Source organism: Syngnathus leptorhynchus, chromosome 1 (genome assembly GCF_054491065.1).
Source record: "Syngnathus leptorhynchus isolate UIUO chromosome 1, UIUO_Slep, whole genome shotgun sequence".
In the NCBI taxonomy this organism is placed as follows: domain Eukaryota; kingdom Metazoa; phylum Chordata; class Actinopteri; order Syngnathiformes; family Syngnathidae; genus Syngnathus; species Syngnathus leptorhynchus.
In genome coordinates this window covers 23144714-23157790 of record NC_141195.1, presented here as the reverse complement: position 1 = coordinate 23157790, position 13077 = coordinate 23144714, and the positions used below count along the sequence as shown (strand labels likewise).

General features: G+C 44.3%; 2 protein-coding genes across 2 annotated transcripts; one reads left to right on the top strand and one right to left on the bottom strand.

The window, feature by feature from the left end:
* Positions 1 to 76: 76 nt before the first annotated feature.
* Positions 77 to 3551, bottom strand: dnajc22 (DnaJ (Hsp40) homolog, subfamily C, member 22). Its single transcript, XM_085913509.1, has 4 exons — positions 2262 to 3551; positions 1235 to 1815; positions 875 to 1170; positions 77 to 758 (listed from the first exon to the last, which is right to left on the bottom strand). Exons 1-4 carry the CDS (start codon positions 2372 to 2374, stop codon positions 588 to 590), a joined length of 1161 nt encoding a protein of 386 aa, XP_085769635.1. The 5' UTR covers positions 2375 to 3551; the 3' UTR covers positions 77 to 587.
* lmbr1l (limb development membrane protein 1-like) lies at positions 3203 to 12396 on the top strand. The gene is made up of 17 exons (XM_085913272.1): positions 3203 to 3459; positions 6253 to 6337; positions 7656 to 7689; positions 7947 to 8086; positions 8154 to 8257; positions 8325 to 8448; positions 8525 to 8593; positions 8659 to 8723; positions 8821 to 8893; positions 8957 to 9046; positions 9119 to 9195; positions 9274 to 9351; positions 9422 to 9495; positions 9573 to 9663; positions 10256 to 10322; positions 10439 to 10600; positions 11093 to 12396. The coding sequence occupies exons 1-17, from the start codon at positions 3397 to 3399 to the stop codon at positions 11176 to 11178; spliced, it is 1482 nt and encodes a 493-aa protein (XP_085769398.1). The 5' UTR covers positions 3203 to 3396; the 3' UTR covers positions 11179 to 12396.
* Positions 12397 to 13077: the final 681 nt, after the last annotated feature.

Sequence of the window (13077 nt, the reverse complement as noted above, 5' to 3'; positions counted from 1 at the left end):
ATCGATTGGCATAAAGATGCAAATTGATTAGTAGGCCTTACGTTGAAAATAAACAGTCTGATTAGTATACTGCTAATTTGTTGCTGTGGCTTCTTTTTTTTTTTTTATTAGTTGGACTTTACGTACGTCATTCAGTCATACATTAAATAACATTCATTCAAACCTTAAAAAAACAAAAAAAGCTCTGCTGCATTAACAATAAATTACAAACAAGACAAAGTATACGGTTATGTAAAGTAGCATAAAACATTCACTACTGATCATGGGTGGAATAAAACAGTTCAAGGATGGATGGAATATTAACAATGCGCCACTAGAGGGCAGCAAAGTACTATCTTCTATTTTGAAGTCAGTACTTCCAGGCCTTATCCTATCTCATGTATGAATTTGAACCTTGTTGCTTTTAAGACCTTTCAATATTTTGTTTACCGATGCGTAGCTCTCGAGTGTGCGAATAAAGCTGTTTGAATGGACTGAATTTTGTTTCCAGCTCAAGTCAACTCTTTCAGCCCAGTGTGGCAAGTTGCCTCCTTCCCCCCCCCCCCAGATGATAATGAAAAACGACAGTGCCAACTTATTCTCAGCAACTATCTGAGGGCCCTGTGGCGCCGTAGAAGAACCCGATACGCCTTGTGGATCTTGATAAACGTGGCTTCGGCATCCTTGCTGGGGTTGTGATCCGGGTGCCAAGCCTTGGCAAGCTCCCTGTAACCACGTGTTATCTCCTCAAGAGAGGCTTGTGCTCCCAGCGATAAAACCTGTCGTAGATGACAATAAAGCCGTGAAGATGCCCAGCGTTGTTTGCGTTGACAAAATACAATGCACGTAATGTGTTCCAAATATCTTCCAATATGCTCCAAAAGCAATGACTCACCTTCAGCGCCTTTTTTTCCTCCTCTGTGTAATCTTTGAATAGTAGTATTTCCAGCATCTTCTTCCAGGCCTCTTCATAATAGTCTCCTCCAGTCACGACGCACAGGAAGCGATACGGCATTAAAAGAATGTATTCCAAAGCGCTTCGGAGCCAAGGGAAGAACCAGAACATATCCAGTAGCGCCGTCACGCAGTCCGACAGGTAATACAACGTAGCCGTGGTGTTATGGAGGACGCAATATGCCAACGGAGCCGAGAAGGCCATCAGAGCCAGACTCAGCATGCAAAGCCGCAAACCTGAAAAGCACCCAAGGGTCAAGGATAGTCGAGATTGAAACCGGACGATTTTTTTTGGTCCTACCGAGTGGCTGCGCGCTCCTCGCTCTCTTGTACCTGCGGTACTGTGTGGCCGTGACACTGGCCGCCAAGCTAATGGGCAGAGGGGCGAGAGTGCTGCCATAGAATATCGGGGAAGTTATGAGACTAGCTGTGAGCGTTTTGGGAAGATCGGAGGTGTGTCGCCCCACGGTGGACACCAGGTGCACCCCTAAGCCCACACAGAAAGGCAGAACAATCAAGTGGAAGAAAGCCAGGGAGCGCAGCCCAATCAACGCCACCAAGCCAAAGTAGATCCCAACACACACCTGGCCGATAAAGCGAACTGGGTTTACTGGGGGAGGGAGCGCGTTGTAGTACATTCGATTCTGAGTCTTGGCGTCTCGGTTGGCTTCACACACGTATGCCGGAATACGTATCAGGTCTCGGATCCAGCCGAAACCGAAACCTCCCAGGGTTAGGAGCCATAACAGGCCGTGGCTGTCCCGCCCCAAATAGAAATGGTGAAGGCCAAAAGGACCACCAAGCGCCCACAGGGCGTAGGCGGCCGTGACGCGTTTCACCATCTTGTGACGCCCCCTGCAGGTGATGACAGTTTGGTAAACCCTGTGGGGAGGAGATACACGAGTTTCATTTTCAAGTTTCAGTCGTTGGCTTCATCAATTATCTTTTTTTTTTTTTAGCTTGAATTCAATAAACATTGTACTGATCTCCTCCTCGGCCACCTGGGGGCGTTATAATGCAGACAAGAAGAAGACTTTCACAACTAATAGTCAGCAATGTCATGTTTATTTGCGCTGTGGTGTAATTAACAAGTCTCGACTTTTTGAAAGGAAGGCAGCAAAAAAGAAAAATAAACCGAAAGACAGCTATTTTGAAAAACCCGTAAGTCGGATCACGTACCACAAGGCACCACGATAAATGTTGTATATTCACAATTTAAATCATTCAATAATCTTAACACAGCGGAAAGATCTTGCATTATAAAAATAATCAAAACATCTTGATAACATCAACATACTCATGCCGGCCAAAAGTTTTTGTTTACTTGCCAATTTCGTTTTGAATGTTGGAAATCCTTGAGATGATCAATCTTCTTCAGTCTTTCTCCGATTGTTGTTGCAAAAGTTTGGACTTTGTCGGTGACAATCAGCACGTGATACATTTATGGACTTTGATCACTCTAGGTGCTCATTGCCCAAAATCGTTATGGTAGCTCACATGACATCGTCCACCACGTCACTTGATTGACAGACAGGGCAGCCGGTTAATCGGAAAGATTCAGGTCGGAAACTCCGATGTTTAAATTCGTTCTGTTAAACCCCTCGGTGTGCTGCGTTTGACATTTAGGTCACTGCGCATGCGCACACGTGCACTAAATGCCAGGCAGTGAGTTTTATTTCGCTTTTCTCTTTTTAACGATAGTTTTGGGAATCAAAATACGCAGGAGGAGTTGGACCAAGTAAGAAGACAAAGACATGACTTTCCTACGGAATCGGAGGTGGACAATGTCATTTTCAAAGTGCAAATGTGTGCGTGCGTGTCCTTGCGTGGACGGTGAAAAAAGTTGCAAGCCTATTTTGAAAAAAAAAAAAAAAAAGAGTCCATGCAGTGCTTTTAAACATATAATTCAATCTAATGTTCACACACATAACTTAAAGACACACATGCAGGCAGGCAAGGAGAGACGTCAGAGAGAAACCTATTTGGCATTTCTACATTTTGCCCAAAGCGATGTGTTTTATCTTTCAACCGTGACATTTTGATTCCAAATGCCAAGTAACTTCAAATGAGCGACTGTGAGCTCAGGTTCAAGTAACAAGTCAAGTACAACCACAGCTACTCGAAATTTGAAGTACGTGTGCCTTGCCATAAGCTTGCGTTCTGTGTATTATGACGTCAACATATATCGACGTTATTTTATGGTTACGATGAGACGTCCCATGATGAGGATGATTGACGGCTGGCTACCTGTAGCAGGCTCCTGTACTTAGCCACGCCCCTCGGTCCCGCCCCCTAGCTTCTTAACTGAGTCGAGTAGCACGGTTGCTAATCGTAGCACAGTCAACCGGATCACTCACTTTCCATCTGCGGCGATGTTGACAAGATGCGCCGACTTGTAGCATTCGGACGAGTCAAAGTGTTTGGCTCGTGAAGCCGACATTTCCTCTGTTATGGTGTCGGAGGATGGAAACGGACGACGTGTCGTTGAGGGAGCAACTTTTCCACAACCGTGTCCGGGAGACCATCGTAAGTGTGCGTGCGTTGGCGTTTTAGTCTTCAAACCGCTAATAAACGATGTTAAAGCACACGTCAAGTGACGTCCGCTGCCGGGGAGCCTTTTTTGAATCGATGTCAGTGTTACCAGGCGGGCGCGTTACTTTTTATTCTTTTTTTTTTTCTTTTTCTTTTTTATGCACGGATGCAGCTGGTAGAGAGGGGAAGTGGAGTGGCCTCATCACCCCTTGCTTTCGACAATATTTTCTTCTCTCTTTTTTCTTTTTCTTTTATGTCTATATGCATGATGTTTCCACTTCCAAGCTACCACTACAATGTTTCTCAAAACAGGAAGAAAAATGAAATATTTTTGCACCAGATACGCCATACTTTAGAATAAATGATACCTTCTTGAATTGTGGTCAGGCAAATAGATTTTTATTTTTTAGCATTGAACGTGTTATTTGTTTTGTTGATTGGTCTGTTAGGTCACTGTGGCCTCCTGACTTAGATTTTTTTTTTTCATCATGTTTGCCCTCAACTGTACATTTCATTTCCTTTGGAGTCTTCAAAGAGCTGACTAAAAAGGCATTCCAGTAAGATTAGATTTTTTTTTTCTGATTAGATTTCTTTTTTTTTTTCTTGCCTAAGATGTCAAATGTTATCAATCTGTACTTTATACATGAATTATGAAATGTATTTCACTTTGCGTCCTCTCTGAAAAGTGCTACAGTATATAAATCTAATTGACTTAGTAAAGGAATATAGTGTTTACATTTCCTAGCATGGTTGTTAGTCACAATAGCAATATTTTGACTTGGCTACTTCAAGTACCTTGAAATGATGGCGGGGTCAAATGGATGCTTTTAGTTTGCAGCACTGACAGATTGTAGTCGAGGTTGAAAATGTTTGCTTTTAATTCTTCAAATAGCCAACACATAGTTCAATTTGGAGATACCATATCTACAAGGTTGCACTTTACTCGGCTTCTCGACACTCAACGGCAGTGATGTAAGAAAAGTTCAACTGATCTTTTTCCATTTTTCTTTTGAACGTTTGCTGCTGCTTTCAAATTCTTTTGTCAATCTTGCATGACAGTAAATAAGTTGCACTCTAAAGAAAACACCAATGTTGTGAGTCATGGCTGGTAATTGGGGCACTTACTCCAGGAAGTGATTTTTCTTTTCTTTTTTTTAAACTCGCAATGTGAATAGATTGCAGACGAGCTCCGCGCTGTGAATCTTCATCTGCCATTTTTACATATTTTCCATCTTCCTGACTGACAAGTGGTAATTTTGTCATTGGAATGAGTTTTTCAAAAATTAGCATCAACAGTTGCAGCGAGGATACTTGCTGACTGCTTGAATGCTTGAGGAGATTGTCAAACTTTTGCTGAGCGTACAATTTGTGTTCGAACCAGACTTTGACGCCAAAGCTCGTCTTGTCCCTTCGTACTCAAGTACGGCAGGCAAAGAAAGCTCAAACTAGTCAAAATTCGGTCGTTGATCCCTGGAGTGAATTATTTTTTTGTTTTTTGTGATCAAGTTGTTTTGCATCTTGTTAGCAACGCGCAAACCGAAATAAGACACCACCGAGAACTGGAGCTCTTTGGCGAAGACACTTAACGTTCCAAAGACTATGTAAGAATTCCGGAGCCACACCCGGTACCTGGAGAAAGCCCAAGAAGAATGTCGTGTGGCAAAATGACAGCTCCTTGTGCACCTTTTGATCATATGTCAACATGGATTAGAGTTTAATTAACGTAACCACGGCAACGCTACAGCATCACCTGCAAATACTCGTGTGAAGAAGCCTTGCCGCTTTTCCCCCATTCGGCTTCACTCAAATGTCTGCGCTGACACTGTCAAATCCGTTTCCTGGTCTCCATTTCCAGATCAAATGTCTGAAAAGATGGAGAGAGAACATTGCCAATAATTTTGCGACTTTCAGGGAAAGTACTATATTGGTATTATTATTATTATTTTTTTATCAGGATATAAAATTGTCCATATAAATGTAACAAATGAGATTGTAAAGAATGGAATTGGAATGCTAATCTTTTTTTTTTTTTATATATTTTAAAAATTATTTAATTTTTTATTTAATTTAGGTATGTTTGTATTTTTTCTTTTTTTTTTTTTTTTTTAATTGGCATTAAATTTGTTTTTTTATCATTCCCATCCAGACTTAAAACGTTTCCGAGCGCTCCATTCCATAGATGTTTTTTCTTTTGTCCCTTTGCCCCTTTTCTAAAGTAGGTCACCCGCCGTCCTGCCCCTCAGAATCGAGGGGGGCGGGCGTCCAACCCCCAAAACAACATTGCGGCGTACACATTCATTCATGTTTTCATTGCATCCTTTCTGCAAAATGTTTTTAAATGTGGCCTTTCTTCTTAGCGCCCAAAGTGTTCTCACCACACTAAAATTGTCACCATGCCATTTCTGCGGGCAAATCTCACCGAACTGCTTGTCTCGACGTTGTCAAATTAATTGCCGCGAGTCACCACTTTTTTTTCCCACACCGCCTCTTCTTGAGAATTTACAAATTTGTTGTTCTTCCCTTTCGGATTTGAAAATATGACAACCGGCACGAGCTCCTTCCGTCATTTAACGGAGCGTGAGCAATAGCGTTGACCCACATCTTGGACAGCAGATGATATCTGCCATTTACTCTCATTTGGAGGCGCTTAATCTCTTCTTAGCATCACCGTCACACATTTGGAAGTCTTTGTTTGCATGAGCTAACGCCTCCATCTTTTGCCATTTGTTCTCTTTTTGTTCCATTTGGAGCTATTGAGCCTCAAATATGAATGAATTGTGTGTGCAGATCTGCGTGCTGCTGTTTTCGTGCCTCTACATGGTGTCCTACCTCATCCTCGCACGATTCAAGAAAACTGCCGAGTTTGTCACAGGTGAGTCCAAACGTCTTTTTTGGAGGCCCGTCTACCTTTAAAAAAAAAAAGCTGTTTGGGCCCAAGGTCCTGGATGGTTGTGCAAGAACGTTGGTGTGACTTTTTGAGCAGATCTTCAAGACGTACTTCAAATATTTATTCATCGCTTCCAAAAGCACAAACAAACATAAATGTGGTTTCTCGTGTTTATAAAACGTTGCAATGTCTGTCACGTGGAGGAAGCGCCACGGCCCGAAAGTAGCTAAAGGTGCAGAAGGCGTGTTTGGCAACACCGCCCCCCCCTCCGGGCCGGATCAAGATGAGGAGGGCCTGCCCGAGAATCTCGTTCCAAGATAAACAGCGCCTTGTACTTTGGGCTCGTAGCTTCAGGCTTTTTTTCTGCTGACACAAACATCCTGACATGTTTTCAATACAAACTTGAAGATTTTTGAGGATTAATTTGGGTGGCTTTTAAATTTCCTATAAAGTTTTGCATTTGAGGTCTTTCTGTTGTTGACAAGCATCATTTTTTTTTTTTTGCTTTTGCGCACTTTTAAGTACCGATTGATTGACGAGAATGTCGTGCTTGCATGTTTGGTTTTGTTGTCAAAAAGTGGGGCGGGAATCCTCTTCCTCATTTCTTTGCGCTTACGGCAGTTATGTAAGCCATTCAATATCTTGGCTTTATTGAAAGCAGATGTTCCAACAGGCCAAGTGGCTTTGCATGTGTTGCCGCGCCAGGTCCGCCATGCGCCAAATAGCAGCAGCGCGTCAACAATCAGTCGCAAAAGGATTAAGGGCCAGTCAAGAGAGGAAAAAAAGGAGAGTGACGGGATTCTGACTTTTTTTCTCTGAATTCTGACTTTAAAGTGAGGATTCCCACCATAAAGGTGACAGGATTCTGACCCCCCCCCCTCATAATTCTGACTTGTTTTCTGAGAATTCCCACTTTAAAGTGGGAATTATGAATAATTAAAGAATTATGAGTCAGAATCCTGTCACTCCTGTTTTTTTTTTTCTTCACTGGTCCTAATCCTCTTCCGTATTGTTGAGAGAAGCCCAAAACTATTTTTGTTGTTGTTGTTAATCTTCTTCTTCATGGATACCTTTGAACCTAACAAGAAAGTTGACATTCCCACTGGCGCTGTTCATTTGTAACTCCGATCCTACGTTCCCAAAATCCTCCCACTGAGGCCAGCGACAACTTGAGCCTGTTTTCATTTCCGCATGGAATGCCTTTACCTCTGCTCCGCACATGCGAGCACCAAAATGACCTCCTTCAAATCCCAAACAAGATTATTCACAAAACACCCAACGCTGTGCTGTGCTCCCTTTTCAGATGATATCGAGGATGCCACGGTCAACAAAATTGCGTAAGTATCACGCTAATCATTAATCGTCTCTCCGTCTCACGTTGATTGTCGTCCGTGTGAGTGAATCGTCCGTTTATTGCCCCGATGGAGTGCGGTTGTCCCTTTGCCCCCCCCCGCCACGCTGGCACTGTCGTCTTACCTCGGCGACTCATCTTAGACTTCGCCCCCGTGCAAAAGCAAACAAACAAACAATTCAAAGGTGACTGTTGGTTTGAGTGTGCTCCCCCCCTCCCTTCCCCTTCCATTCCTTTTCCCAGGCTGTGGCTTTGCACGTTCACGCTGTCGGTGGCCGCCTGCGCCGTGCTCCTCCTGCCCATCTCCATTGTGTCCAACGAGGTGCTGCTCGCCTTCCCGCACAGCTACTACGTGCGATGGCTCAATGGCTCGCTCATCCACGGTACATTTACATCCCGGCTCCATTCTACAAACTGTCAGAAAAATGACCTCCTGGTTTTTTTTGTCAGGGTTGTGGAACCTGGTTTTCCTTTTCTCCAACTTGTCCCTGGTCTTCCTCATGCCATTCGCTTACTTCTTCACCGAGTCTGAAGGCTTCGTAGGATCCAAGAAGGTAAGGGTGCCGACTTTTGGACCAAGAGCGTCCTGGCCAGCTAACGTCGAGCGGGCTCACCCCTTAGGGGGTCATGGCGAGAGTATACGAGGCGGTGGTCCTGCTGCTTCTGCTGGCCCTGCTGGTGTTGGGCATGGTGTGGGTGGCCTCGGCCCTTCTCCACCACAACGTGGCCAGGAAGAGCCTCTACGGTGAGTCGCCTCTGCCGCCCCTTGACAACTTTGGGTCTTCTCATGTGTGTGTGTGTGTGTGTGTGTGTGCTTGCAGACATGTGGGAGTACTACCTCCCCTACTTGTACTCGGGCATCTCCCTCTTCGGAGTGCTCCTGCTGCTGCGTAGGTGTCGCTCGGAAAGTTCTACATGGTTACCGCATGGCCGCTGATTTTTCGTCTCTCCTCAGTGTGCACGCCTTTCGGCTTGTCTCGGATGTTCAGCGTCACCGGCAGCCTGCTGGTCAAACCTCGGGTGAGTGACTTTTTTTTTTTTTTTTAATTCATTCATAAAGCTCATTGTTGAAGATGTTTAAAAATAGCAACTTTTTTTTTTCCTGACTCGTCCGCAGCTCCTCGAAGATGTGGACGAGGCCCTCAGCTGCACCACGTTGGAGGAGGACTCTCTCTCCAGGAAATTAAAGCGTGAGTTGCCCCTTCTTGGTTTCCTCCATCGCTCGTGAAGTTTGACATTTTGCTCGGGTGAAGGTGGCCGATCTGAGTCCTGCTGGGTCAAGCTAAACGTGGAGGCCATGAAGAAAGAGCAGCAAGCGCTCCGAACAAAGCGCACGGCCTTGGGTGCGTTTCGCCTCTCCGACGGCGTCGGCCACGCCCGCCGCTTTCGTCCTTAACTGCTTTCGGCCTTTTCAGAGACGCGAAGGAAAGCTTCGGCCTGGCAGAGAAACTTGGGCTACCCGCTGGCCATGCTTCTGCTCCTCGCCCTCACCGTAAGCATGTTCTCGCCGGCCGACTGAAGTTTCCCGGCAGCCGTGCTCATGTTTTTTTTTTTTTTTTTGCGTCTTCAGGTGTTGTGTGTACTGATGGTGTGTTTCAACGTGCTGGAGTTGCTCCTGGACGAGACGGCGATGCCCAGAGGAATGGAAGTAAGGATTTACTGGGAGCTGCTGCCGTGTGTGTGTCACAGAGTGTCACAGCTGCTGTGTGTGCATTCAGGACCCCCATCTTGGAATGGCCTCCTTCTCCATGTTTGGATCATTGGGTGCAGCGGTTCAAGTGGTCCTCATTCTGTATCCTTTGAAAAGAGTTCGGCTAGTTTGCGTTCGTCGATGCTTGTTAAAAAGTCGTCCTCAACGGTGACCGGCAGCTACCTGATGGTGTCGTCCGTTGTTGGCTTCTACAGTTCGCCTCTCTTCACTGGCTTGGTGCCTCGTGCGCGGAACACAAACCTCACACAGGTACGGGATTCCTGATTTTTTTTTTTTTTTTTTTTTTTTTTGGGGTCTTTTTGTTTAAAATGAGGTGATGCACCTGCTCCCACACTATGAGAAATGTTGCGCAATCAATTGCTATCCGGAGCGCTTGTCAGTTAGCTTGCTAGCTATTTAGCGATTGGCCAGGACACTTTTTGAAATTAGATTTTATTTATTTATTTATTTATTTATTTATTTATTTATTTATTTAATAATCCAGGTAACATAAAAGAATTAAAAGGAGACCACCATTCTGAAGTCTCATTTTTATATACTTTCTGGTGGTGTTTTGTTTTTTATCATTTGACATTTCATCCGTGACATTTCTGTTGGCACTTTGCAGTGACTTCATATAAGACAAATGTTTTGTAGAATCACCCCAGTGTTTCAAAATATTGATTATATAGATTTTTATTTTTTTTTTTTTTACTGCTCCATCTTTTCTAATATATTGCTTGTTTGTGCACTTTAAGGTTTGTTGCCCCAATATAAAGTATGTTATCAATAAAATCTCGTATTTCTCTTGTGGTTCTGTTCATAAGCTGCGTTTTTTTTTTTTTCTTTGGTCTCCTTTTAGATGATTGCCAACTGTGTTTCTCTTCTCATCTTGAGCTCGGCACTTCCAGTCTTTTCACGTACACTTGGTAAGTAGAAAGCAGTCATCTTTTTTTTGTGTGTAGTTTTAATAACGGCCACACGAGGGCGGTAGGAGCTTTTTGTGAAGCCAAACTCAAATGTTGCATTTCTCTCTTGCTTTTAGGGATCACGCGCTTCGATCTGCTGGGAGACTTTGGCCGCTATAACTGGCTTGGGAATTTCTACGCCGTGTTCCTCTACAACATGCTGTTTGCCGGCCTCACCTCCGCCTCCCTGATCAAGACAGTCACCTGGGCGGTGCAGAGGGAACTCATCCGTGCTTTTGGTGGGTCTTTCTTTTTTTTCTTTTCTTTTTTTTTTATACGGCTTGAGCGTTTTGAACTGAAATTGAGTGCACTTGGATGGCCGTCAAGCCTTTCCCAGCACGGGCCCCATTTCCCTGTGGGCTGGCCGCTTTTCCTCAGATAGAAAGAATACAATTTGTACAGGAAAGTGTAAAAGGACAGGAGGAGATTCAGATCCCCTCGGGGGGACCCGCCGCCCTCGACCCCTCGTAGCGCACACACACACACACACACACACACACGGAGTCTCCGCCCAACACAAACACACACACAGTGGCCCTTCCGTATAGTTCAGATAGCATCTCTGCGCTAAGGCCACCTGACTTATTCTTTCCCTTTGCCTCCCAGCTCACTTTTGTTCCATGATGAATTGAGTGTGCTTTTCACCTCGGCCCCTCTTTTCCCTGTTTTTAACACCCCACCCTGCGATTGTGTAATCTCATTCTCTTACCTTTTTTTTTTTTTTGTTGCAGGTCTCCACCGACTACCCTTAACCGTCTCACGCTCGACCGTACCCTTCAGACTCCTCCTGGCCAGCGGATTGTCCAAAATTCAGTGACTGCGACGATGTTATCGTTTTTTTTTTGTTTTTTTAAAGGATTGAGCCAAACACACACCCTGTCGTCATTGGCGACGTGGTTTGCACTGAGCAAAGAAGGATGAGACCGCTTGACCGTATGCGGTGGTTGCTCTCGGCTCAGATGTTGCAGTAGATGAAGAAAAACCTCAAGGCTCGTGTCTTGTTGAGCTTCGATACGGCCCCAACAGGTGCAACCTGAGATGCGGTCCTGAGGACCAAAGGACTTGTGAAAAGTGCAAGTCAGCAAAGCTATTTTCAAGTGAGGTCGTTTCCTCTTCCGGCTCTAGATTGAGTGCTGGTTTTCTTCGTGACTCGCCCGGATTTTTCTCTCTCTTTCTCTCTCTCAAAGGGCGCTCCACGCTTTTAAGAGTTGGAATCTGATTTCCATCTGGTGCGGCCTAGACCGCTGCACGGTCGGTCGCTCGGCAAAGCAGCACAGACAAAATGGCACCATAAGGTACAATGTGAGGACTGAAGAGTCTGAGATGCTTTCCAGTTCCTTTTGGAGAATTATTTTGTAGATGAGCAAGTTTACAAAGTCTAACAGTGTGACTTACAAAGATGCTCGAAACGAAAGCTTTATACTTTATCTTATGCATTGATGGCCCTTGGGGGCGACGTGTGACGTGGACCAACCATACTGTGAATGATGACCATGATGCCATTTTATGGGCAAGTGCAATATGTAACATTTAAAATTGATTTTTTTTTTTTTTTAATGAGCTCGTCTCAGCTGCCTCTTGTTTCGTTTGTGTGGTTGTCTCACACAAAGCCGCTTTAAATTTTTGGGTAACTTGCGTTACGTCTGGATAGGCCGAGACTGGTCAGTTTGCCTTCCTCTGCTCTGTCGACGTCGCTGTGACCAGCAGGGGGCAGTCTATCTCAAGTTCAACCATCTATGTTTTCTGTGCGGTCTTTGCTGGCCTTTTTTTTTTTTTTTTTTTTTTTTCAGAAAAAATTGTCCATCACGTTGTATGATCACTCTGAGGATTGTCCTCTCACTTCTTTTTGTCTTTTTGAATCAGCTGGAACACAATATTTACTTATTTCACATCACGGGTTTTTACGTATGTTAAATTGTCGAACGTGATACCGAGTCTTTAGAGTTTGTCTCGAAGATTGCCAAATAGTTCTCATTGTTTACTTTAAAACACTGTTGTCATTTTAACAGGAAAACTAATAAAAAATGTCTTTTTATTTTTTTTTGTTTCCTTTTGCTGATTCTGCAACAAAAGCATTGGGCTGATGAATCCTGATGACCTCCACCCGTCTGGTTACATTTCTTTTAATCAGCTCGAGAAGAATGCCGTATTTTGGCGTGTCTTTCAGCAGGGTCCAACCACGACGCCACTTTTGCGGTGGAGCCCACGCTTTCCCTTTTTCCTTGCAAGTGCCTGATTAAAAAAAAAAAAAATCGTCAGGACTGACATTCTCTCTTTCACGTCTCCGCCACAGTCGTCTCGCCGCCTTTCTTCCGTCACTCTTCCTTGCCCATTGTCCATTTCCTCATCCCATTTTTCTGAAGGCAGTTCAAGAGAAGGCCGACTCTTGATTAATTTCTTTGGCTTGATTTTTTTTATTTTTTATTTTGCGTTTCTTGTTTTGTTTGGTTGGATGTCTTAATCACGCTTATTTTCTTAAGGGTTTGTTTTGCATTGCGTTTCCTCTGCGAAAAGGAAATGAACTCAGACGTGAACGTTGCGTTTGTGCACATCTGGAGGCTCGTTGAAGTCTGAGGAAGTTCCAGATCGAGCGTTTGTTGACAGACTGACACGTGCACTTTTACTCCGTCTAATTTTCACGCATTTTTCCAACAAACAGGCTGTTGTGGTTCAACGTTGCCATCCATACATTCCCATATGGTCACACTCTTTTCAC